The sequence below is a fragment of the Platichthys flesus genome, chromosome 14, assembly GCF_949316205.1.
Source record: "Platichthys flesus chromosome 14, fPlaFle2.1, whole genome shotgun sequence".
In the NCBI taxonomy this organism is placed as follows: Eukaryota; Metazoa; Chordata; class Actinopteri; order Pleuronectiformes; family Pleuronectidae; genus Platichthys; species Platichthys flesus.
In genome coordinates, this window is record NC_084958.1 from 15632215 (window position 1) to 15659629 (window position 27415).

The 27415-nt window shown below is 43.9% G+C and overlaps 1 protein-coding gene across 5 annotated transcripts in view; it reads left to right on the forward strand.

Annotated features, from left to right (window-relative positions):
* The first annotated feature begins 842 nt into the window (after positions 1-842).
* The window catches only part of LOC133968471 (phosphatase and actin regulator 1-like), a 44988-nt gene continuing 18415 nt past the window's right edge, over positions 843-27415 (forward strand). Inside the window, exons 1-2 of one of the 5 annotated variants that reach the window (XM_062404548.1) lie at positions 843-992; positions 22609-22773. In XM_062404548.1, the coding sequence (XP_062260532.1) occupies positions 881-992; positions 22609-22773 (277 nt within the window). In that variant the 5' untranslated portion in view covers positions 843-880. Of the gene's footprint in view, positions 993-18823; positions 19536-22608; positions 22774-27415 lie in introns of those variants that run through there. The other 4 variants (XM_062404544.1, XM_062404545.1, XM_062404546.1 and 1 more) reach the window with 4 other exon arrangements.

Below are 27415 nucleotides of genomic sequence, written 5' to 3' on the forward strand. Positions count from 1 at the left end.
GCTCACCCAGAGACTGAATATAAGGAGCTCACAGTCTGCAGCCAACACATAATAGATCACAGTCTGTTGGTGTTTGTTTTGTCCAAACTCAGGAGACACTGTCAGAACAATACATACACTAAATCTGAAAATATCTAGAGGGAATCATTGTCTTATTATTTTTTCTTTTGGTGGGACAATAGAGATGCAAACTAGATTCAAATCATCAAAACCATTTGAATTGTAAAACTACATCTCCCCATATCGTGTACATAATTTACTTTTGTCTTTGTTATTTGTATATCTCCAATTATCTATTAGTAAGTAATTGTGTAGTTGTTTAATGTATGGTGTACTATAGAGCAGTAATAGGAAAACAGTACAATTTACAAGAAAAATATCACCAGCCTTACTTATTCATATAATTTATTCTGTAACATATTAGGTGATACCTTTTACATTTTGTTTAGTACATATTTCATATATTTCAATATATATATATGTATGTTTTTAATAAAAGTTTGTATTTATTTGTATGTATTTTATGTATGTAATCTAAAGAAATGTATATACACATGCCATATTTTCATATATAATTCAGAATTTATAGGATTTATAAGATATAAAGCTAGTCAATGAATGTGTTCATTATTAAATTAGCAATCATATTCTGCTGTTGACAAGGAATAAAGTGTGCGTGTGTGTATTTGTGTGTGTGTGTGTGTGTGTGTTTGTCCGTATGTGTGTGTGTGTGTGTGAACTTCCTCCTCCCCCATCGTCAGTACCTCCCAGTGTGTGAGTGGTCGCGGTTCCTGCGTGTGCCCGAGCAGTGGTCCAGCCTCGGCAGCAGCAGCAGCAGCAGCAGCAGCGGCGGCTCATCACTGGACTCTGGTTCACATTGATGGCGACCACCACAGACGGCAGCACAGACCGCAGAGCGATCAGGAGACTCCGCTCCAAGAGCGACACCCCGTACCTGGTTGAAGCCCGACTCTCCTTCAACCTGCGGACAGGTAGGAGCGCGTCCGTCCACGCTGAGCTCCCAGTATGGGTTTGTGTCTGTGGGTGGACTGGGTGGTTCGGATCATAGCCTGTGTATTACCACAACATCCCCACAGCCTGTTATTCTGAGGGACGATATGCTTTAAGGTTTTATAAATCCAGATGTTATGATGGAGGGGGGGGGGGGGACTCATTATTTTAAGGACATGAGGGTCGTGAATCATTACGCAACTTTGTGGACGACCCTGTCACTGATGTTTCCGCAATAAAACGTCACTATGCTCCATCATGTTCGTTCACACCCTTTTATTCACTTCATGTGAGGTTTCTGGTTGTGTAGTCAGCGCCTGGTAACATCCACCGCTGTAATTCAACGCAGTTACATAATGTGAAGAAGCTCCAACGTGACCTGTAGTAGCCCGAGCTGGTTGTGGTGCACAAAATCGGATGAGGGTGGTATCCGGCTTATTCGGAGTCGTTTGTAGATTTTAATCACTGCATTTTAAACTGCTGTCAAGGATCCACCCCGGTGATGCCCATAGTGGTGAGCTGCCTCCACCAGCCTCCAGTTGCATCCCCTGTTACCATGGTGACTTGGCATTTTGTGCTGACTGAGTCAACAGGATCCAGATCTGTTTGCACGACAGTGGGACCATGATACTAGGCTGTGTGTTTGAAAACAGATCTCCTGGAAGTCGTTTTTACTGGAGGATCTGTGAGGATTGTGTGTGGCAGCACTCGGTCAAAATGTCACACATTCAAATGAGTGAAGCCCACGAGTTTGATCATTTGAATGACATCACGAGTCTCGCGTTTGCTCCTCGAAATGTACTGAAGTACAGAACATATTAGTGCAGGTGCATAGTGCCGGCACCTCAGCCTGCTGGTGGCGCACCCATCGGTCCACTCAGCACTGTGTGTGAGACGAGCACCACGCCTATAGCTTGCTGTACTGTTTGGATGTCGGCCAGTTCATTGTGGGGTTTCATCGAGCATGTGCAGTTGGGGGAGATGATTTGTTTAACATTTCCCTTCAATCATTTTATAGTGTCATATATGTAAACTTAGTGAGAGTGTGTGTGTGTGTGTGTGTGTGTGTGTGTGTGTGTGTGTGCCCATTCAATTCTCTAAAGGGGGTGCTTTCACATGACGAGGTGGGCGGTAGCCATGGGAGAGGTTTGGACTCTCTGAGCAGCTGCTAGTTATTTTTCAATTAATCATTTCATCTTAAAGATAAGTAAAATGACGAGCAGAATTCCCCGGAATATTTAGGCTGCTTTGTTTTCGTCCGACCAACAGTGACAGAGTCCAAAGATATACAATTAGGAAGATTTCAAATTGATAAATGAAGCAGAACCTCAAATCTGAAGAGTTGGAACCAATGAAATGGCTGAGGAAATCATTTCTTCATGAAGTAGAGTCTGTGTTATCTCAAGTCAGGACACTAGCAAGAGGCTGGACTGTTCCCAGAATGTCATCAGATCGTAAAGTATCCGCTCTTTGCTCCAGTGCAGCTTCTCAAATGAAGCTTCTCAGTTTAAACCTGGGCGGTGCTGTAAAGGAGCAACGGTTTCCACTTCTGATCTCCAGGATGAATTAATCTTAAATAATAATAATAATGATAATGAAAAGCCTGCAGCATGGTGTTCTCAGATAAGCCTTTGCAGCTCCAGGTGGCTCCTCTCATGCCAGTGAGTGTTTGGAGACAAAGCTTGTTGTCAGTGACGGGACGCTGCCATTTGTCTCTCTGCTCCTTTTTTATTCCCTCACTCTACAACGGCCTCACACAGAGCGTGAGGGTGGTGTGGGGGCGATTTGTACAACGGCGCTGTTGACTCACTTCCACCTGAAAAAGTGGAGCAGGATTTAGCTTTTCTTATCGCCAAGGAAACCAAAAGTCTGGAGTTAGTGTGCCCAGGTGCTCGACCATGATAAATGATCAGAGCTGCAAAGGACCGGAAACAAAGAGCGAACAATTACCTGTGTTTGGCTCCAGACGAGATAATAGCTGTGGTTTCTATTTGTTTTATTGGAGCCATTATATCACACGCAACCTAATATTTTATAGAATATGATGAGGTAACAGAGACACAGGTCAAAATTGATTGTTTTTATGTAAACTATTTTATTTTGGAGCCAGTGGAAATGTTTTCATCAATGAACTGCTAGGATTCCTCTGTTTTATGCAACGCTTTCAGGTCTATAACAAAGTCGCTGCCAACCTGGCGACTGCTGCTCTGTTACTAAGTTGTGTGACTAGTTTTGATGTGTGTTGAGTTTGTCCGTGTGACAATTTGGAGATGACACCTCACAGCCAACTCTACTGTTCTGTGTGAAAACAGCTATTATTAATATTTTTGTATTCCCTGGTGCTGATACACAGATCAGCGAGTCCCAATGGGGATCCAGGGTTTGACTCTTTGCCGGAACGAGGCTGTAGCACACAGATGATGACGCACCCCCGCGGGCCTCTAATGGAATCAGGGAGAATGTATGAAACATCGCTTTATTGCATCGGCCTGTTTAGCATCTGCACTAATCTCATTTGCCCAACAGTTAAATGGCCCAGCGGGCAGTCACAGAGATATAAAGATATAATGGCATCAGTTACTGTGCGGCTATTAACAACAGTGTCACCTGTCATAAAATATTAAAGGGGCGGTGGTGTGGACGGATGGTTGACCTACTTCACAGGTTTGATTTCAATCATTACTGCCTGTTATGGTGGTTCTCGCCGTCAGCTCAGACTCGCCCTCTCACACACACACACACTCACACACACACACACATACAGAGTCTCTAACCTAAACCTAGCTTAACCTTAAAATACGTGTTCACCTAAAAATTGAATAACTTACATAATGAGGATTTTCTTTTATGTCCCCATAAGGACGACATGTTTACAGATTTCTGTCCCCACAACTTGAGTAATACCTGGATAACACACACACAAACAGGTTTGCGCAGGTATCCTTATTAGGACTTTGCATTGACCTTCGTTCATTGAAGAGAGTCTAAACAAAACCGTATCCCTAACTTTAACCAAGACTAGATCACATCTAACCTTTACTTTAACCAGGACCTCAGAAGTTAAGTTTTGCTCCACCATGACCAGGCTTTGGTCCCCATGAGGACTGCTGGTCATGATTATGTCAGTGCAGCAAAAGGTCAAAAAGTAACGAACACACACACACTGGACCAGCAGCTGAGAGATCACAGTGTTTGTGGAGCTGGAATCATTATTGTTTACTTAAGGATCGTGCCCATTAGCCCAGAGGCAGAGATGTGTGCGTGTGTATGTGGGTGTGCATGTGTGTGTGCTCTGCCCCATGTTGGTGAGCCGCCAGTGGACGCCGGCGTCCTTCTCACTGGAAGAGGTTGGCCAGTTTTAATTTGCTCATCACTCAGCAGCTCAAGTCCCATCTGCTTTCTGTCCTCAAACTCGTACCACACACAAGAAACTCTCAGAGTCACAGCACTTTCGATTTGCCACTAATGTTCCTTTGCTGAAGAAAATCCGACATTTTGATTTTGTATCACCTTTGCTCACATTATCAGGCAGAACCTTTTCCTCTCGGTCCGCTGCTTTGTTTCTCTCCATTCTGCAAACTGCTCGGCTCTTAAACGCTCTTCGAAATAAATTGATGCCCGTATCATTTTGAATTCAGTGTACAGTTTATTTTGATTTAACCAGATGGAAAGAGCACAACGTTTTCTTTTAGATTTTTCACTCAGTAAAAGAAGTCAATGGAGAGTCATCTATTGCCTCCACCAAGGACATTATAGGTTCATGTGAGTTTGCTTTTTTGTCCACAAACTACTCAACCGATTTCCGTGCTACCACAAAGGTAGCACATTTTACATTATCCTTGATTTCTCAGAGAATAATTCATGGGTCTTGAAGAAGAAAATTAAGCCTGTTCAGGGGACTGATATTTATGGATGTGTGCAATTTGGTGTGGATAGAAATAAAAATACAGACCTGGTAAATTTGGTTTCATAAGTGGATATTATAGGCTCTACTGAGTGCCATCATAATTTCCTGTAAAATCGAATATGTTCTCTACCTGCTTATAGCTATGCAATAATTTGTGCACAGCTCAAGAATACCATGTTCATGCAACATATCAGAATCACACTACTTAGTCATTTTCTTGTTTTTCTATGCACCTGGCTGCCTCGACACACTGGTCAGCTCATCCTTGCAGGCTCCTGGTCTTCTCTGGTCTGCACTGGCATATGTGGCGTTAATCACAGCACACCCACTGTACAGATGTTTATTGGGATGAGCAGATGGATGCAGTGTAGTGGGGTTTGGACGCTGGTGGCTGGGACTGTCCCCTTTATACCTTGCCTGAATGCAAATAGACAAACTGAAGGAGCCAAGACTTGGCTGCATTGCAGTTATATAGGGGAACAGATCAAATGGGTACTTCCCCTATAGCTTCTGTGCAAGTGTGCATTTGCATTCTTATACACACAGTATGGATGCGCTTACAATTCAAATTTGCAAGCCTAACTGAACCAGTATTTGGATGGGTGCATGTACTCTAGTCTCACAATTGAATGTTCAACCAGGCTCTGTGGTGCAGCCACATTAAGCTAAAAAAAGCTAAACTCAACTCATTCACCACCCACCAGCCCCTGCCTCTCTCTCTCTCTCTCTCTTTCGCTCCCTTTGCTGCTTCTGTTGCAGTCTGTGTGCAGTGAGCACTGCTGTCCGAAAGAGTACGATCGATACTCGCAAGATGCATGGTGGGACAGGACACGTTTCTGCTGCAGAGCTATATGTTCCTGCCGGGTTTACCTGAGGACTCATTGTACAGTTCGTGGAGCACTTCATGCAGCTATACTGGCCAGGCCTCAAGCCCAACCTCTCAAGCAGGACATGCATTTGCAGCTCCGGAATGATTTGCAAAGTCACTCTCATTATAGAGGGTCTGCTCAGATTATCCAGAATTCATAAAGCAGCTGCAAGGTGACTTCAAGGTCAGGACAGGGTGGAATGTGCAATCGCCACTTTGAGCTGTCAGTCCCTGCTTCAGAGGAAAAGAGAATTTCAGATCAACTCCTGGGCCGGGGCAACAGTGCCGACTCTGCTGAATGTGGAATATTTTTAGACATCTGCAGCGACACAAGAGGCGATTAGCAAAAGTGTTTGACAAAGTGCAGATAATTAGCAAGAAGAGATTTGTATCACTTATCTGTATCCATCAGCTCTGATTTATGTCTCTGTCATAGCCCCCACCCGCACATTCCAAACACATGCGCACAGCACATTTCTGACATCTCTTTGAAGAGCCTTGTATGATGGACTAACAGCCCCTGCATCTTAAAAAAAGAACAGCATTCAGCATCCATCTTCCCTACATGGTTGCACATATAGGCTCTCTTGTGCTGAAGCATCCCAGGTCTGAATAAAACATGAATAGGTAAAAAAAAAACGGGCGAAAAAAATAGCAATCCTACACTCAGGACTCTATTATCGGATGCTCCTGCTGCAGGAGAAATCAAATAAACCATCGGCCTCACCTGGCTGGAACACCTGGCAAGCTGTGTGACACGATGGTGTAAAGAAAATGACAAGAGAGTGTCTTCAGTGTAAGAGCCAGCAGGGAGCTGCTGCATCTTCCCAGAATCTCTTGCTCTCTATCTGCTTTTCTATTCATCTCTTTCTCTCTCTGTGCCACTCTTTGCAAGTGTGGGAAAGGCTCCTGGCTGTGATGTGCTTAACACATGCCAGCTGAAGAATAACGCCTTTCTCGGAAAGCCGAGCTGAGGAAAGCTGCATGTCGATGATGATGATGTGCTTATGGGTCATATTTATAGTAAGTGTGGCAGCACAATGGGCAGAGAGGGGGGTAAAGATACCACTGCAATCTGAGAGGCACGCATTGCCAAGGAGCAATTATGCTGGAGGAGCGAGCGCCACTGAGTCACTGCTACCCTCTGATGCTCATTTCGCCTAATGAAAAGCGACATGCCACGGATAGTTTTGGACGTAAGGAAATGAAACACCATGCAGTATCCAGCCTGTTGTCTAAGGGATGGGTCCCTGATTTCTACAACAGTTATAAAGTGTAATGTCCCACATGTGCGGGGTACATGTGAAGTGGACATGGTGAATGTCCACAGAACGTGTGGCTCCCAGTGCAGCTCCCAAAGTGCAGCAGCTCTTCAGGACATTTCTGCTGAGTAAGAGACTTTACAGAGTCAGAATCACTTCAACGCTGCTGCAAAACTGGGACTCGATTCAATCAAAGCTGCAATGCACCACTCAGCACTCCTTCAAAGTTTCTACCCTGTTTTTCTAATCATGAAAGTCGGAACATGTGTTGGCTCTTGTGCTTACGATTCCTACTACACTGTGATCAGTTGATGTACGTTTGATTAGCTCCGCCAGCCTGTTAGTTAATCCCCAGGCCCTGAGCGATTCTAAATCACTGCATCTATTCTGAAAAGCACTACAATGTGATATTTTTAGAGTACAAAATGTGCCTATAGGGGGCGACCTGGGAGTTTGCATGTTCTCCTCCTGTTTGCGTGGGTTTTCTCTGGGTACTCCGGCTTCCTCTCACACTATAAAAACAAGCAGATGGGGGATTAGGTTGATTGGATTTGAAATTGACCCTAGGTGTGGATGCGAGAGCGAGAGAGCCCTGTGATATGCTGGCAACCTGTCCACGGGGTACCCTGCCTGTCGCCCAGTGTCAGCTGGGATTGGCTCCAGCTCTCCCCAGGAGCGATGTCGATCATTGATGAATGGATTGAAATGTCATATGTGTCTCCCTGTCGTCAATAAGGGGGGTAAATAATTTTCATTTTGAAGGGAACTTCCTCATGTGAAACAGAGATGCTGTGTGTGAGATCTACACAGAATAGTATGTTATATGATGCCTACTCTTCTCAGACAGTTATGTAAGCCAGTGTAAAGACGGACTCATAGCCTGAGGTATGAAAGGCTGGGATCTGAGGGAGCAGAATTATTTGGTGAAGCTGAGTAATTGAGCCGAGGGGACTCTGCCCTCTCCTTTCACCTGCAGCTCGTCCCACAGATCCAGTGCAGAAGTGATTACAGAATGGATTTTGTCATCGCGTCATTTAATAACTGCAATGATGAAAGGTCGACTCAGCCTGCTAGAAAATGTTATATTACAATGAAAGAAAAGATTCTCATAAAGCAAAAGAATAAATCTATTACTTCAAACCACTTAAAGATGGATTAAATCAATTTAGTCTGTAAATAAGTTAGAATACAAACAAGCCACATTATATATATTAGTTTGAACAGTATGAATTGAAATTCTAAGCAGAATGTTCTGTGCATGTTGGTCGGGTGGCAGAGGGCCTGAGCCCAATAGACCAGGGATCAGCTCTCTACCCCCCCCAGTGGTCCCAGATGTGTGCATGGTCCCTGGTTGATGTTCAGGGGTTGGAGAGTCCAGTGGCTGCAGGACATGGATAAGGACTAATCCTGCAGCTATCAGTTGGTTATTTGGCTACACTCTTAGATAGCTGTCTATGGTTTCTGCCAGTGCATGAAGTCACATCAAGAGCTGCTGTGTAAATTCTAGAATACATTGATACAAATGTGCCTATTGTGTCTACAGGAAATTATTCTTTAGTATTTTTTCGCATGTCATCAGTAGCTAAAGAAAACCCTTTATCGGGGCTTTATAACATTCAGCTAGCTGTGCTTGAGATACTCGTCTCCAGCAGAGCCGCACAGAGGCCAGAGGAGGCCTTTGTGCTCTTGAGCTGCACTTCATACCGTGGTGTTCATCAAAAGCGAGCGGGACAGATGGAGTCAGAGGAAGAATCAGTGTGTTCTAGACAGCCAGAACATCCCAAAGGAGCGGCACAGTCTGCTTACCATCAAGTGCTGCGGCGCCCACTAGAGACGGCTTTCATTTGGCTGGATTGTCTGCTCCCCCCCCCCCCCCCATATGCACTCGCCTGCTGTCAAATTGTGTGATTTTTTGCCACTATACAGAGCATCCAAACCCAATTACCTCAAAATTGCTTTATTATAGCAACATCGCATCCTCAGCTCGAGCCTGCACTGCTCCCTCTCCCCTCATTACACCTTTTATTAAACAGGGCTAACACAAAAATCCTTGCATCTTCGTCGCGTGGTTATTACAGAGATGTTTATTTTCAGCCCCCTGCAAAAAAAAAAACGGAGAAATTGCAGTCTGTCACTCCATCACCTCGCCTGCAACGCTGTTTCTGAATTAGACGACGGCGTGCTGAAACAAAATGGAAAATCCCACAGTGAGGGTTTCTCTGAGCTCTGCTGAGACAGGGCTGAGGGTGGAACAAAGATAGAGGCACTCAGACAGAATGTATCTGATGTTGGAGATCTGATCAAACATCCAGCCTTTGTTGCTTTACATCTTTTAGTCTTCTAAAACTTTAAGATGATTACAGTCACACGTCACAAGATTTAATCCTAAAATGTTCCCGTCATCGTCCAAAAGCCATTTTAATTTTAACAGCTGCTCGTGATCTTATAGAAATATGTTGGCCTTCTTCATTTCATGGGAGGTGGTCTGTGAAATTAAGATTTAATCAACCTGCAGATACATAACAGTCAGATTCTTGGCTCATGAAACCGAGGCCGAACCTGGAGCACCATTGCTCCCTGGTGGACCTGTGCTTTCTCTGCAACAGCCTGGTTCTGCACGAGGTTTAACGTTTACACAGGCAGTAGTGCTGATCTGATATTACATGAATATTGATTTTATAACCATATAAAACAATCCCAAATAAGAGCTCACTTCTTTTCATGCAAATTAATCAACTATTAAAATACTTGCACATTGGTTTCTCTGTTGAATAATTGATTTCTGCCTCACTGCCTATGTGCAAAGATTCAGAGAAAGTTTACCAAGAAACACTCATTATCTGAGTTTAGTCAAGCGTCACAACAGATGAGTGACAAACCTCTGAGTGTGTGATTCAACATTATTTTTCTAATACCATCTATTTTTCAATAGGATGTTATTACCTCGCGTTAATTGTCTGTTTCCTTCTCCTTCTCTTTGTACAGCCTCAGGCTTCTTGTAGACCTTGGAGAAACCTTGAAGCAAGGAAACGTCCAATCAGAGACTGAGTGAATGGGAATTATTCACAATATCAGTGAATATCGTGGTGGCAGTTAATTTAAAATGCAGTGAGGCATAACCGATGACAGAATGTAATGTAGTGGACTGTAGTGGAACACATGACCAGGTTAAAACACAGGAAAGCACCAAAAAGGTTGTGTTTCTTTGTTTCCTTTTCTTTTGCCACATTTCGGACATGTGAACAGCCGCTCTCCCGTGTGCACCCTCATGTCCTGTTTTTGCTGCAGACCTCGCACATGAACGGCCGCAGTCTGATGTGCTTCTCTCTGCGGTGCTCCGTCAGATGCGACCGCCTCTTGTAACACACACCGCAGTGCTGAACCATGTGAACCCTGATCTGCGCCGCGCTGGGCCAGCCATTCCCGCATGTGTCGCAGAGGTACAGCTCCTGCCCGGTCTGCTTGTACAGATGCCATTTAAGGTCTGTTTTTTTGATCGAATTTCTTTCCGCAAACCGCCCATGGAACACCCGCCCGTGTGCCTCACCATGTGTGCTTTCAGATAGGCTTTGGTGCTGAACTGTTTACCACAGACAGTGCAAACACTCGGCTGCTGTTCTTTTGTGTTTTCCCTGGTGCAGAAACAGAGGAGCCAGGGACTCGAAGCTCTTCCCGCATGTTTCACAAATGTGTGTTGTTACAATCGCACTATGAACTTGTTTGTGATTGTCCAGCAGTCCCGGCTTTGTGTAGCATTTCTTACAGGTGAAACACTGGCACAGTTTTCTGTTGTGATGATTTCGAACCAATTTACACAGCCTCCCAGAGGTTCTCCTGCACAGAGGACAAGGGCAGGGGCCTCTGACTTTATGTGACTTGGCGTAGTGTCTTTTCAGGGGGACGATTTCTGAAAAGTTCTTCTCACATATGCTGCACTTGATGGTGTAAGGCTGGTACTGGGAGTCGTCTACTGGGTCTGTGGAGCTCGGAGCCGTTTCTGTTTACTTTCATTTGTTGCAGAACTGGTCTCAGCACAGCTCTCCTTATTGTTGTAATCTGACTGAAGATTACAACCATCAAGAGCAAAATAGCACATGTTTGTTTGCACGTCCCCCAAGGACGTTTTAGGGGACATTTGCGCTGGTGCTCCTCAAAATTCTTGTAACAAGAAAATCCCTAGCCACATTCCCAACAATGAGTTACCACAATAAGAGCAGCGATAAGGACTCTTCTCATGTGCCTTGTCAAGTCGGCAGAAGACGTAAATATTTAAGCACATGAAGAGCACTTTTTAAAACGGTTGCTTCTTTTACACGAGTCAGAAGACACCGAGTCCTGGGGTGCGACATCTGAATGCTCAGTGTCACTTTCACTAATAAGCAAAGCCACTTAAGTCTAATCAACAGGGTTTGATTTATGAGCCGAGCTTGTAAAACTCTGTGGGTTTGTCTATAGCTGTTGTTTACTACTGGCCACACAAATCCTGTGGTGTTCCTCAAAATTCTTTGGTTAAGTGAAAACCTTGCCACAGGAGCGACAAACAAGATTGTGGACGTTTGGAAGACTCTGTGCTGAGACCTTAGGTTGAGGATGAAAATTCATCTGTGTAACAAATCTACTTTGGCTGTCAGTGTCTGTCCGAGCTGGTCTGTTCATCTATCCAGACTCAGTAACCATTTGCTTCTTAAGTTTGTTGAGACACGAGGTTGGTTTTGAGGACATCCTGTGTCTTTTTTAAGTGTTGTAACCATGTTTTGTCCACGTTGTCATCTGCACACTCACCTTCATCAAAAGGTTTGAGTAAAACTTCGACAGAGGCTCCTTGGTATTCAGTCGCATCATCTGCATGCTGTTGTCCACGCTGGGAGTGACGACTCACTCCCAAGGGAGTTGTCCTTGTGCCGGACCTCCCCGATACACACAGATTTGACAAACTTGTCTCCTTCGTCCATTTTCAACCTTCGGTAGGTGGTAAGACAGGCTGGAAAGGATGCGGCCGTCACCAGAGGAAGACAGAGCTAGAAAACATAAGGGAATCTGTGTTAGTAGCTGGAAATTTAAAATATTTATTGAAAACAGAAGTCCCTTAAACTACTACCTTGTAGAACTTCAAGCCTGAGATGTTTGATACTGAATTAGTGTAATCAGGGGCTCAGGTTGTTTCAAGTTGTTATCTTTAGAATTATTTTCAATGTATCTGTCCAGAAATTGCTGTGCGTCTGAAACCCACTTGAACAGGCAGCAGCTTCTGAAGATTGAAGAGGAATTTTCTCATTTGATAGTCATATTTGGGGCCAAACGCAGTTGGAAAGATTTTCTAAAGAACAAATACAAAAGAAACAAAAAATAAATTCCCAGAAGTTGGAATTCAAGCCTATTATTTAACTTAAAAACTCAAAAACCCACTGTCTCACCTGATAAAATATGTCCCTCTGGCATTGATCAACCACTAGTCTGTGAACAAGCTTCAGGGTGTTTTTCATTGATTCTTTACCTCAGTCCAGGAAGCCTGTAAAAACAATAAAGGCACATGAGTAAATTCAAATAACACAAAGAAGAATTTAGTGGAGACTCGAGAAGAGCACCCACTCCTTTTTCCTGGTTGGTGATGTGGGTGTTCATTCTGCTCAGATGGAGCTAGATGGCCTGTGGGCTGCTGAAATCCTCCCCGCGGCAGCACTCTAGCACCACCTGTTGGCAGATCAAGGGACACACAGTTAGTGAATTCTTTATTTTTGTCACATGGGGGGGTGTGGTCCTTGTTATATACGCTCTCTGGTCGTGGGGGGAACAGGCCATTTGTGTGACAACCATAAATAGCACGTTGTACGATAGTTGAAAGTACGGGCAGATGAGGAGTCAGAGCATACCAGATAGACTTTTGTGCAACTTGATTGAATTTGAAGGGCCTCTTACACCTCGGGCCATTCTAGTCACTGGTGCAATTTGGGGGGATTTCACCACTGCCAATCAGGCATAACAACAGATTTGAGTCTGTCAGTTAGCTGGATTACACAAATTCTACTTGATAGATCATCACACAACTTTGTGGGAGGACGTGGTTTGGGTCCGGGAAGAATGAATCCCTGAAATGTTGGTGTGGATCTGGATCAGGAGGTGAATCCAGGATTTATTTACTTGCTGACTTACTGGTTTTCCAGATAATTCATGTAAGAATCAGGCATGTTTAGGGGACTGAGTTTGTGCATTTTGTTGCCGATCTGAATTATAATTAGGTTTTTAAAATGTGTTGATGTGTTCGCCTACACACGACATCTATTCAAGTGTCTCTCTCTGTGTTTTTCCACTGTAATATGTTTTATCTGTAGTTTTGGTAAATTGTGATGGTAAATACGGGCTAAACAAATAACTTTTGATTGATTGACAGTCCCTTTAAATGTGGTTTCATGAGGGGACTGTTGGTGAAAATTGTCATATACAATATATTTAGTGGAGTTAGAAAGTGCGCTGGTTGGATTGCACCAGTAGAGAAGCACACTGGGAGAAAAGGTGTTAGTAACCAGCAGCATCACTACAAACTGCGGTCACTCATTCAGCAGATCCAGGGTTTCCCCTGCGGACCGTAGTACCTGCCCGCTCCCTGCTGCACCAGCTGCCACATGTTGACTAACAGCTACGAAGAGAGGAGACCAACACCGAGCCCACGTCCCGTTTTAGTTACCCAACTAACTTTATTAAAAGAGACACAGGAGATAAGTTGGTCAATGGTGGTCGCTGATAAATCATATATCAAGAAAATCAAGTTGAATAAATTAGGAACAAATGAATGAAAACAACAACAAGAAGAATATGTTTTAAATACTTGATATATGTGTAACAAAATTCTATATCCAGAAATCTAAAAATCCAACATAGATAACAAATATTACTACAGTGGTAAATCCACTAGGTGGCAGCATTGTAACGAATATCGCATGTGAGAAACAGCCCTGCAGTAAACGCTCTTCCAGTCTGCACCACAATAACCACAGCATTTATACCATTTATACAGTGCAAAATGGAAAAGCTGCACATGATACAATGCATTTTTATTCTTAGCTTATAATTCCAATAGTTCAAACAAAATTATTGTGACATCACATTGTGGTATGTGGGTATATTTAATGTCTTTTTTTAGTTTTTCACACAAATCAAATTTTAGAATTTAGTCTTTTGTCAAGGTAACATCAATTGGGGTAACATATCATAGGATTAATAAGAGATTGTCCAATGTGTTGGACAACAATGTCCATTAAAATGTTTTGTCTTGGTTTTTATTCAAATAGAAGTATGTAAATAAGTAAAATGTTATTTATATAACACCTTTCAAAACCTTAAACAACATAACAGCAGTTATAAAACTCGTCAGTACACACTGGGATTGTATTCACCTATTAATAGAGAAAGAAAACTCTGCTTGAATAACTCTTTATTCAATCAACTGTTCCTTGGTGAAATGTTCAGGTTGTAGACCCCACCTGTTGCCCAGTGTCATCTGGGTTTGATTCCAACTCCATGCCATCCTAAGAGAGGGATGGGGAGTATTAGATAAAAAGATGGATTAATGGATACATAACCCTCAATATAAATGCGAATAGCCCCTGAAACATTGCGTTAATACCTGTAAATATGTTAAAAAAATATGCAGACAATACAGTGACTCTGGATGAGACAGACAAGAAAAGAAGGGGAAGAGACAGGAAGGAAGGTATGAACTGTGACAGCGAGGAAAGAAAAGCAAGCAGTTGTGTGTTTACAGCTCTCTGGGATTGTTGTCTCTGGCATCTTCTAGCATCACCTCAGTATCTAACCGTCTTTGACAGTATTAAACAAACATTGCTGTTGGCTGCTGAGCAGAATAATATTCACAGTGACTCTTAATGCAATGAGGGAAAGTTGTCGACACAAACAAGTGGGTAAATTTTTTCGGGCCTCACTTTCCCTTGGCATTTGTCAGTCTATCCCCTCCCCACTTCTGAAGTGTTGACTTTACATAATCATGTCACATTACTCCGCTGCCTGTCAGGAGGAAGATTGAGCTCGCAGCTGAAGGTGACGCCAGTAACTGCACAGTGAGGAATATTTCTCCTTAAAGATTATAATTTTAGGATTCACATTTCCCTACAGCAAATCCGAAAAAATGGGAAAGAAAAAGCACGGCACTGATAGAGTAACATTCATTTCAGATAGTGCTGTGTGTGTCTGCGCTGTGAGGGAGTAGGAGAGATAATAATGCAGAGGGAGGATGACAGATGGGAAGAGACAGAGAGACACAAGGAGAACAGGAACAGCAGATTTGTACTGACAGGCTGCTCAGTCGGAAGTTGTACGATTGTTTAGCCTAAAACCTGCTCCACATCCGAGGAAACCAGTTCGAACCAGAACCTCACGAAACAATCTAGACTCTCTTTCAGGTAAAAAAAAAAGTCTGTTCTTTTAAGACCAGCAGAACACAAAGAGCTCCTTCCTGCTTGTTAGTGGTGCATTTAACGAAGCGTCATGGCAACAACGCAGTGTGAGAGCGTGTCCATCAGATGTGAGTCACAGAGGATCAGTGGAAGCTTCCAGGCAGCTTTGAGTCAGGCGACTCCATCAGTTTCACTTTATTGAGACAGTTTGAGACGAGTGTCAGGTATATGTTGTCAGCCACAGAAGTTTTCACTTGGATTTTGAAGACCAGTGCTGAGATTCACACAGAAAGTCTCTATAGGAAGGGACTGACATTAACCGCACAATCTATACACACACACACACACACACACACACACACACACACACACACACACACACACACACACACACACAAAGTCGATTAGCTCTGTGGTCACAACATGGGTGAAAGCTACTTGACTACATGTTGATTTTTGTTCATATCACTAATCCACTACTATGTTTAACCCCCTGAAGCTTGCCCGACTCGTAATAAGATCATGCAACTGTTTACCCCCCCCCCCCACGTTTATTTTTAATGGTGATGTCAAAGTTGCCAGAAACACCACATATGTTTGACTGAATTTCTGTAGACTATCTCTAGTTGAGTCAAATAAATATTTTATATTGTCCAGTTATAGAAAAAAAGAGTGTTCACACACTTATTTAAGAAGGCATGCTCAAGTACCTGAAGTGGAAGCTATAGCCTTGATCAGTTCTTCACACTTTATTGAGTATTAAATACTAAATCGCTTTAGTTATTATTATTATTGTCATTGTTTTGTTCATTGTTTTCTCCTTTAACCCTTACACCAACCTGTAGCGCAGATCAGTGCCTGACACAGCAGTTACATAACCACATTGCCACATGTGACCCTCTCTGCTCACAGTCAACAAACACACCGGTCTTGTTGCTTTAATCGTTTGATTTTTTTCTGTAAAGGGTTATCTAATAGGAAATTTAGGCTGAAGTGCGAATGGACTTGCATTGATGCTTTTCAGAACATCCATCCGTACATGTCAACGTACCTCAGAAACATTCAAACAATTGTTGAGCCTTGTTGAGATGAATTTGATTCAAGCCCATATAAAGATAATCCAAGGTTTATAAGCAGAATAATATGAATAGATAAGAGTAAACAAGGAAAGAAAGGTCATCACTGTCCTTGCTTGTTCAGTGGTGCAGCAAGACTCACAGCCAATAAGGACCCCATGCAAGATAGAATATAGTGTAACGACCTCCTCATGTATTCACAATGTTTCATCTTAGTTTTAGAATCAAATGTCTTTGAATGATACAAAACATGTGTTCAAAATATTTTCACGATGTCAACACAAAAAAAATCCCAAATACTGAAAATAATCTTTTCACGGACCCCCCGGAGGTGTGCCACAGTTTGTTGGGTGTTTGCTGACCCCCATTTGAGGGCCACTTAAGGTCTCTGTCACTCGCCCTCATTCCCTTTCTCTCCTGCTCTCTCTCTCTCTCTCACTCACACTTTGCTGTAGTGCTACCTCCCTCATGCACGTTTAAACCTTTTCGGTCTTCAACCTCTGAATCTTTGTTTCAAACACAAACTGTAAAACATAGCCTCTATTGTCGAAACATTTCTACACACAGGTCGATGCAAGTGAGAGAAACTTTGCACCACAAAGAGCCAACTGAGGGCAACTGCTGCATTGCACCGCGGTGGCAGTAAATCAAGTGCCTCCGTCCCTCATCTCGGAGAGGGCTTTGATGTCACTGGAATAAGCTGCAGCACATTGACGGAACATCAAAGACACTCACCACAGACCCGCAACCACTCACGGCTCTGCAGGAAAACGTGATTGGCGACGCCACGGGGTTGGTTATCTTCTCCAACGATTAATGCCTCATTAACCGGTCATTAATGTTATCAAATACCCTCTGAAAATGTGCACAGTAACTTCATTCAGATCCACTGTGAGTGGCTGTTTGGACTTCGGGATGTACAGAAGGAATTTGTAATGCCTCTCTGTTACTTTAGGCTGAGCTCTGTCTCTCTTTCTCTCTCATTTGAAGTACTGAGCTGTCTGATCACTGATTACAGAGTCCCGTCGCTGTGCGTTTGTTCTTTGATTTTAATTCTCTCGCTCTAGTCTGTTATTATGCCCACAATTAGATAGATGTTGTAATTTTTCCTTGCATCTTTGTTGTCCCGATTTTTCAATTCGCCCCCTCTCTCCGTTGGTGAGTGTGCGGATGCATGATAAGGACATGCCCTTTGTTTGCTGTTCAGTGGTGTCATTTGAGGGTTGCATGTGTCCACAACCAAACGACTCTACGGCTTGTTCTAGATAGAAAATAAGCTATTGAAAGTATTTACCCATCTCAACTTCTTTCTAAAGTCTGCTTTTAGAGCTTTAAATAGTGCAGTATGCAGCATTTACATGTTGAGTAAATGAAACAAACAACCTGAAGCAGCTGCATTCGAACATTTTAAGTTTTACTATAAATCTTTTCATTTAATAAAGCAGCTTAAATCATCTGAGACGGAATCTTTCTAATCTCTAAATGTGAAGTTTCTGAGGGCCCCTGTTTAACTCCCGCCCCCTTCTTTTTACACTTTGCTAAAGTCTGGATGATCAAACCAGTTTATCGGAATCAGTATCAGTTATCTCACACACTTACATACAATTGGCAAATTGACTATTTCTTCCCCTCAGATGTCCTATTGCATTTTATGGTGGTGGTGGACAGCCCATCTTATTAACAGGGCGGGTCCAAGAGCGGGGTCCAGGGCGGGCATCGGCCCTGCTTAAAATCTGATTGGCCCCTGAAGTGTCCCTGTCCTCTCAGTAACCTATAAAAAGTAGTCAAATTTGCTGAGAATGTTTAACTCTGAGCTTTTTAGAAGTTTACAATGTGCTAGGAAACAGGGAACAATTTTCCAAATATATTCACTCACCTGTGGTTTTGTTCAAAGCTAAAGAGCTAAAGTAAACAAGCAATGACTTAAACGTGCACCTCACTGAATCCGGAAGCTTCATGGATGTTGGACATGTTATTGGCCATATTTATTTATTTCCCTCGTCATATCTTTTACATATTTTTTTTTTCTTGAATTGATTTACAAGCACTTTTCCAATAAAACATACTATTCAGCCCAATCAAATATGTTGATCCCTACGAAAGCACATGTGCTTATATTGAAATGAACCAGTGGTGTGTGTGTGGTTGTGTTGCATTGTTGTTGGTGCAGCAGTACAGAGAGCATCTCTGAAATAATATAACTTGCCAAACCAAAAATACAAAAATTGAATTTAAGATTCTTTATTAGATGAGCAACTTTCCCTGCCTTTCCTCCACACCGGCCTATGAGAGGAGCGCAGCGCGTAGCCAATCACAGGCGCGCACTGCTCAGCCCCACTAATCGTGGATCAGCTACAACCGACTGCAGTGTGCAGCTCCGGGAGGAAGAGGAGAGGAGAGGAGAGGTGGACGCTGCCATTCACCACTCACCCTGCCTCGCTCTTAATATTAGCTCCCTCGGATCCGCTCGCAGGGCTCTAGCTCTCCTCCTCCGAGCAGCAGCAGCGGTGGATTTGGCGTTGCGCACACAAACGATAGGGATCTCAGGTTAAGGTGCAGGGACGCAGCCGGAGGGAAGGCACTGGTATTTCGGGGTCAATGGACGCGGCTGCTGCGGGTCAGGCTTAGTCAGGGCTCGATTGACGGGGCCCTTTTGATTTTGAAAAGCCACTCCTGTGCGTGTGTGCGCCGAGGCTCCCGCGATGTTCAAGACCGCCAATTACCCGACGGTGGACCCCGCGCCCACCATCATGCACGGCACCTGGTTCTCCACGGGCTGCCGGCAGAGCGCCCCCGTGGCGGTGGAGAAGCCCAAGAAGAAGCCGTTCAGCCTGGGGAAGATCATGTCGCTCAGCGGCGGCGGTGGCGGCGGCAGCGGGAGGAAGGGGCACGGCCACTACCCGCACCACAACAACAACATGCCCTTCACCATCCACTGTCACATCGGGAAAGAGATCAAGCACATCTGCAGCAACTGCAGCCGTGGGAACGACACGCAGGACGGTGAGTGGAGCTGGAGCCTTGTGCTGGTTGTGGCCCATGCATTTTGCAGCCCTGCGGTAGATGCTGCTTTCCAGGAGAGGCTGCTCCATTATCCAGCCATGGTCGTGCCTCCGGGCTCCATCACCGCATGTGCTTTGTGTGTGTTCACATCCTGTAGGAGCTGCTCGACATGTCTCTGCAGTGTCCCTCATTGTAGCGTTAAGGCCCCAAAAAAGCAGAGCTTGGGCATCGTCCCCGCTGTGGAGACCGGATCCGAACTTGTCTCGGGGCTGGGCTCGTGCTGCTCCTCGCTTTGCATCACACAGAACATGCAGATGAGGGGATTGTATGAGTCCTGGTCTATTTAAAAAAAGGCTTGAGACTCTGCAGGCTGGTTGCACAAAGCCATTTTCCAGTAAGGTGTCATTACATCATCACTCAGCCATCTTGGTGTGCAAACAAGTGTTTTTAATTAAAAGCAGCCACGGTTGGCTGTGCTACACTGGTGAGGGATGTAGGTGGTGTGCAGCAGATGGCATAGAAAGGCTGGACAGTGTCGTGGAAATCATTAAGAACTGATTACTACTTCATTACCTGGAAGCTGTTTTACTTCAACTCTGAAAATTGATTTCTGACAAGATTTTGCCAAGATTGTGTTAAATTATAGTTGGAGCCCGTCATATATATATATATATTTTTAGAGGCTGATGCCATCACTGATAATCGGGAATAAACATTTTCTAAAACCGATACATCGACTGATGTATAGGCTGTTTCATAAAATTGCCAAACATTCCTAAGATGTCATTATCAAACTTTTACCACAAAGAAATGTAATTGAGGCCTGATATTTCAGATTAACTATAAACCATTATAAAGAAATATAAAGAAAAATAAAACACAGACTACCAAATATATAGAGTTTAGATTTATCTAAGCTTAGATCTTAATCTTTCAGCATTTTTTATTCTGGCAAATAAAAGTTCCATATTGGCAATGATAAGTGCAGATACCAGTATGTCTGTGAAAGGCTTGTATCAGCAGATTTTTATTTACCAATCGATAAACCGGTCGGGCTCAAAATATAATGGACTCAAATTGTAGATGTGCTGGTTTGGGGCTCACTGCCTGGAAATGGTTAAGTCCAAATGAGGGGGGGAATGCACGCTTCTTTTGCCAATACAGTGATGTTTACAGGATTTATATCATACAAATAACAGTTTGATGAAAGGTGTTCACTTTCTTTTATTGTAATTTCTAAAATAAAATCGTTCTCCCTGTCATCAGTGTTAGGAGCTGTTGCTCGGCTGTTGGGTGTCACTTCACTCTGATTTGAACTAATATAAATCTGGACTGGCTTCAATCGGCAGCAACCGTGTGGAGGTATTTATAGTGTGGACTGGTGACATGGACCGCTAAGATGGTTTGGCTCTGAGGCGCCAGAGCTGCAAGTAATGGTCCGTGGAACTGATTTCCACTGCATCTCAGTCACATGATTTATCTCGCTGTCCCGAGGCCCTGGGGAGGGGACTGGCCCGTAATGTGATTCATGTTTATTGGCAAACATCTTGGTTGTAATGTGATTATTTAAAAACATCGGCGAGCGCATCTCCCTGACATGTCGAGGGTGATGATCTAATGCAACATGGTGACACTCTAACAACAGAGGCAAGATGCTGTGCTAGAGGTCATTTCAGATGAACTGGAGCACGACAGTGTTGCCATAAAAAACCTCTTTCTAGATTTTGTTTTGCTTTTATTTTTCCTATACTTCATCTGTTTATCTTTTTTTTGTTTGATTTATGAATGATTTTATCCCCTTTAGACATTGGTTTTTATTCATTGATGAAAAGCTTAGGAGCTGACTGAATTAGCCTCTCCCTTTTGTAATAATACTTGCCTGCTCTTTTTGTCAATATTGAATTTGATTTGTATAGTGCCAAATCATAATATATATTTTCTCAAGGCATTTCACATAGTAAGGTCTGGTCCTTATAAATTAGAGAATCCCAACAGTTCCCACAACGAGCAGGCACTGTGGAGAGAGAGAAATCGGAAGAAACCTCAAGCAGAACCAGACTCGATGTGGGCGTCCATCTGCCTCGACCGGACCAGTAGCTTAACATTCGCTCATTTCTTTACATCTGGCTATGGAAACCTAATGTTGTTGCTATGTTGTGTTTGCATGTGCACATTGATTTGAAAATTCATATTTAATTCACAGCATATCTATTTGGATCTGCACCATATTACTCACACTTCTATATATCAGTCCCCTAAACCTTTTCGATTTTTGTTTCGAAAAACACCCTCTCTTGCAATCTGTATGACCGTGATCCTTCCAGTAGCATTTGTGTAATCTTCCTTACAAACAAACAGAGGGGGGGGGGGGGGAGAAAAATGAATTACTCATCTCTGAGGTCTCTATTTTCTATTCAGCATGTATATGAAGGCAAACCAGTGGTCGCCCAGAAAGTACAGTAGATAACATCCGGTCAGAAATCGAAAACACTGGTTTTGCTCTTGTAAGACCCCCGGGAGTCTGTTTGCTACTGGCTTTGTTCCCAAAGTGGTTTAAGGCTGTTTTAAAATCAGCTGAGTGCGAGTCAGAAATATCTGTGATCACCAGATATGGTTTTATGATCACATGGGCACAATTTGTTACCGAGGAGGACCGCAGCATCTTTGTATTCAGACTTTCCTGTAATTGTTTATCGAGCAAAATGCTTGATATCTGTGTTGCTGTTGAGGCCCAGTGGTTTGTAAAAGTCCAAATCGCTGGGCCTTGTCAATATTTGATGAACAGTTGAAAGTTCCCCCCTTTCTAATGAGCTGTTTATTAGTCGGTTCAGTGTGTTTTGGCAAGCTGATGTTCTCGGAGCGTAACGCTGCTCTCTGATATGCGGGTTTGTTTACTCGGGCTTTCAAGAGGCCACTTGGCACAGACTCTTGCTGCTTGGAATCTGTTGTAAGCAGAAACCGTGTGCTGTGCCCCCCCCCCCCCCCCCCCGCGAGCTCTCCTGCACCGTTACCAGAATATCACCACCTCTGCGTCTTCACCTAAACAAGATTGTGTTTCCCCCCCCCCTTACAGCTGAGGAAGTCGAGAGGCTGGCCGCCATGCGCTCCGAGTCCACGCTCTCCGGCAGCCACACTCCGCCCATCCGCCGCCGCAGCAAGTTCGCCACTCTGGGACGTCTCCTGAAGCCGTGGAAGTGGAGGAAGAAGAAGAGTGAGAAGTTCAAGCAGACCTCTGCCGGTACGTAGCTTCTCTTTCCCCCCCTTTTTTTTTTTACAATGCAGATGTGAACCCGCGTAACAATTAAGCATTGCAAGTACAGTATATACCCCGAAAGGAAGCCAATGCGTATCCTTTGGTCAAAAGGATGATGTATTAAGCGCTTCGTCTCCAGGGTGATTGAAAATGCAGCAAATTGATTCAGCAAAAGTGCAGCGTCGGGGGTTTTGAGGTCTCTTTAGAGTTCTTTTTATCCTGCAGCGCTGTCAGGGACGTGGCTCTCCTCAGATGTGGCTGTATTTATGTTCCACGGCTGACAGACAGGTCTTGGATGCCTGCTGTCCGCCTGGTGGTCAGGAGGGAGGGACTCTGTCCGGCGGCTTCTCCTCTGGACGCAGGAGTCTTGCTTTTTTCGCAGGAGGACGATCGGTCGCGCACAGAGATCCGACTGTGGTTCCGAACAGGACAGGATGTTCAGATTTGATCACGTTATTAGATAAGCATTTTCCTGGCGTGAATGAGATGAATGAATCAGTCTCTTGTCTGATTTGATCATGTTTGCTGGGACCGCTCTCTCACCGCTGATCTTGTCAGTCCCTTATGTGATCACAGCGACTAATGGGATTTCTTGTTGACTCCATCACTTAGCATAGGCACAAAACATGTATTAGACATTTTGGTTGACTCCACCTCAGCTTGACTTTGACTGTGATATTTAACTCTAGTTTTATCCCTAAAGACTCTTTTCAACTGGTCAAAGAACACACTAACACTCAATAATATCTGGCTTTTGTCTGCAATGTGAATGGATAGAATCAGCATTCACTCCCAGGTCAAATGACTCTGCAGTAGACATGGGTTTTTATCAGCTCTGAATGGCACTGATGGAAACGTACCACCCCTTCGAACTCCCTAATATGACCTGACAGCGGGGGGAGAGATCGCCTCAGTTTTTGGTGCATTTGACAGATCGGGGGAAAAGAAACGTAAAGGTAAACACCTCTACTGGCAATGGGAAAGGAGTCCAACCCGTTTTTAATGGATTTGGCTGTTTTAAACCTGCGTCTAACCCCCAGTAATATCTTGGGTTTGTCTGCATTCACTCCCAGGTCAAATGACTCTGCAGTAGACGCATGTTGTTTTCCGGCTCCGATCAGCAGTGATGGAAATCCACATGAACACGCAAAGTTGGCAAGACAGGGAAGTGAGAGTGCCTCAGTTTCCGGTGCATTAGTGACATCGAACATGACGCGTCAGGTTAAAATCCCCAGGAAGGCGCGCTCCTCTACTGGCAGTGGAAAATGAGTCGCCTTTTTGGTGCAAAGAAGTATAAGACTCTCAAAGTGCTGATGAAATCTATTTCTTAGCTTCAGATGTTTGCGTTTTTAAGCGAGTGCTTGATCCAGATGTTGTGCGGTGGATGCATTTGTGTGCGCCCCATGATAACACCCTCCATCCTGTTGTGTTGCTGGACAACAATCAAGTGCCGAGTGACAAAAGGGCCTTTGTGTTTTGTTTCTGTTACAGTGGTTGTAGTGCACAGTGGCACTGAGTGAATACAACTCTCCATCGCTTTTGTGATGCACTTGTTCTGTACGCACGATGCTGCCATCTCAAAATAATTCCTTTTTTCCACTATTGTTCGGTTCAATCCATTTTGATGGCAGCGAGGCTGGTGGGTCAGATTATCTCACTGGAGCAGCCTTTGAGTGGAATCTGAGCATCCAGCGTTACCAGCCGCAAAACAACGAGGCTGGACTTTTGTTTTGTTTTGTGTTGTGAGTCTGTTTGTGTTTGTTATTGTGGCGAAATACAATACCTGGAGACACCTGCTGTAGTAGGTTATAAGCACTGGGTGTGTATATGTCCCCAGGGAGAGATTTTGTGCAAGTAGCCGTCATGAATCTTCACACGTGTGTAGTTGAGATCACTACAGACCCTCTCGTGACAGGATCGCACCATCCACGACACGTGTCAAACATGTTGACGTACCTGCCCACGAGTCCTCATAGCGATACTTTATTATTTGAGAACTCCGTGTACAACATGTTGATTTGCGTCGCGCCTGTCGTGATCCCTTTTTGTAAGATGGTCTCCTCCAGTTCCTGGTTTTCTAGGTGATGTCGAGCTTCAGCCACAGTGACGGCACCGAAACTGTGGCACACGCTGTCACATCCATTTCAGAAGGAAGCAAGAGCCCAATTTTTTTTTTTTTAAAGACCCAAATAAAGTGGAATGCGACCTGCATTCAAGCAGCGGAAGAGTAGAAGTCGCACAAAGCGTGAGCAGCCAGTGCAGTAAATTCAACTGACAGGAAGTGGCTCAGGGATTTAAAAAACTTTAACGGCTTAGTCAACGGCACTTTTATGGAGATTTAAAGCTCCGCTAGTCGACATTTTTATATAAACAAATCTATTGAAATGGCCACATACAGTACGAGTGATGGGAAATGCTTTGCTTATAGTGACATCCAGGCAAATATTTCCAGTATAGGCTAAATACAGGGTTATAGGTGTGTTGATGCGATCAATGTTGGCTAGCTGACTATACCCTGATTCCAGCGGTTGTATGAATATCTAACAGATAAGAGTGAAGTGGAGATTTGACTATAGATAAAGCTTTCTAAAATATCTAGCGATGGAAAACAAAAGTCTCACTAATCAGATTGAAATCTCCCCGGTGTCCGACGAGGTAGAAAATTCAGCTCATCTCATTTAGGAAGCAGGATTGATTTGGTTTGACCCTTTAGCCTCGGTATCGATCTATGATTTTTAAAATGGCAGATATACGCCTGTGCATTTACCCTCATTTAATCAGTCAATGCTACAACAGCAGTGTATTTAGATTCATTTGAAAAACTCCTGCCACTTCAGATGATCCGATTTTTAGAAATGTTCCAATACCATGTTTCCCTTCCTGATGTGATGTAAGCCTCTAGCCCTGAATGGATGTGATGATTGTAGTATGACCTGGCGCAGGTTAAACCCTTTAAAAACGAAATGTGGAGAATGAATGTCGTAGAACTTATTTTGTCATCCAGTTTGTCATAACTGTAAAAGTCTTGCATTTGGAAGACAATGATGTTTACGATCTGGACCTTCCCATATGAAATTTTAATAAATTACTGACATTTTAGCTAGCTCTGGCTAATGCTACACTACCAGAAAGCCTTTCTTCTTCGCTGCTCTAAAAACAATTCTTACAAGTGGCAGTACAGTGCAAGCCTGCTGTTTGGGAGCAGAGAGGAAGAAGTGATTGACCAGGAAAAGATAATAATGTTTTTATCTGAATGAAACTAATTGTATCGGTACGTAGAATTAAATTCACTTACTCGTCGAAGCTCGACCCGGAAGTGTTCGAGGTCGGAAAATCTCCACCTGCCACATTATACGACCAATTCTAAACTAGATTTTTTTTTTTCTCTCAGCTGGCAGAGCCTCAGAATGAAATCTCCCCGGTGTCCACTTGCTGCTCTAACAAACACAGTTGTGCTGTAGCAGCGGTTTTAATCATTGTCGTCAAAGAAGTCACATAGTTGATGATACGCGTATAGTCGTGGTTCCTGCAGCACTGCTGTGATCGCCTGTGACCCCCCCCCCCCCCAAATGCACCGTCACCTTGTCTCCGCAGTCGTGCTGTTGATTATGTTTCCTGTGTCGGTGGGGGAGCAGACCAGCCACTGGGCGTGCAGATGTTGTCGCAGATAATTGGACGCCAAGCACAGTCGAGGATTATCGATGTGTTGTGATATGAGGCACATGAGGGCCGGCTCTGAAGGGACTGTGCTCTTCACCTCAGGAAGGAACGGGGGGGGGGGGGGCCTGACAGTGGGGCGTCGTTTCATCCTCTCTTATCGGGCTCGCTGCCTTATCGCAGAGCGCGCTGGTATCAGGGAGCGATCTCGCCATCACAAGAGCATGCATGTGGTAGTCTGATGTTATCTTCATTTCAATCCAATTACTTATTGGATTTCCCTGTGAACAAGTCGTCTAAATGCACTGATCTCACCGCATATCTGCCTTTAAAACACCACAGACTCCCTACCTGTCCATTGATTATATATTGTAGGTAGAGAAAGGCAAATCCTGCTGTATGTGTCGAGGCCTGTTTAGCCGCACCCGAGCTTCTGATGGGTGAATCTTAACGCTTGAGCTTCTCATTGACGAAAAAAGACTCCATGAAAAGTTTTAATACAGTTTTCGAATAAAGTTTTTTTTGGTGAGAGAATCGGTTGGTAAAAGCCTCGACTCTGAGCTACTGAGCCTCAGGCTCGGTAGGATGTGTTCTGACTATCTGGGTCACTTCAGAGTGGAATATATTTTCGAACGAAAGTGTACTGTTCTCAGATCATTGGCGGCTATATTACAGATATGCCAGTTTCATTTAATATGCTCTCAGCTGATGCTCCCTGATGAGAGACTAATCTTCTCGTCTTGGTGCTGGAGTGTTTGGACCGTGACAACACTCGGGCCACGGTGGACTGAACACACGCTGCCCAAAATAGGACATGGTTGATACATTAGTTTATTTACAGGCCAGTGTCTGCTTTCATGATATGACAAGTTGCATCATGTTTTATCTTTTTTATGTTTGGTTTAAGTTTTTTAACCTTGGTTGGATATTTTAAGGACAAGCACAAAAATAGCAGACCTTATTGCAAAAC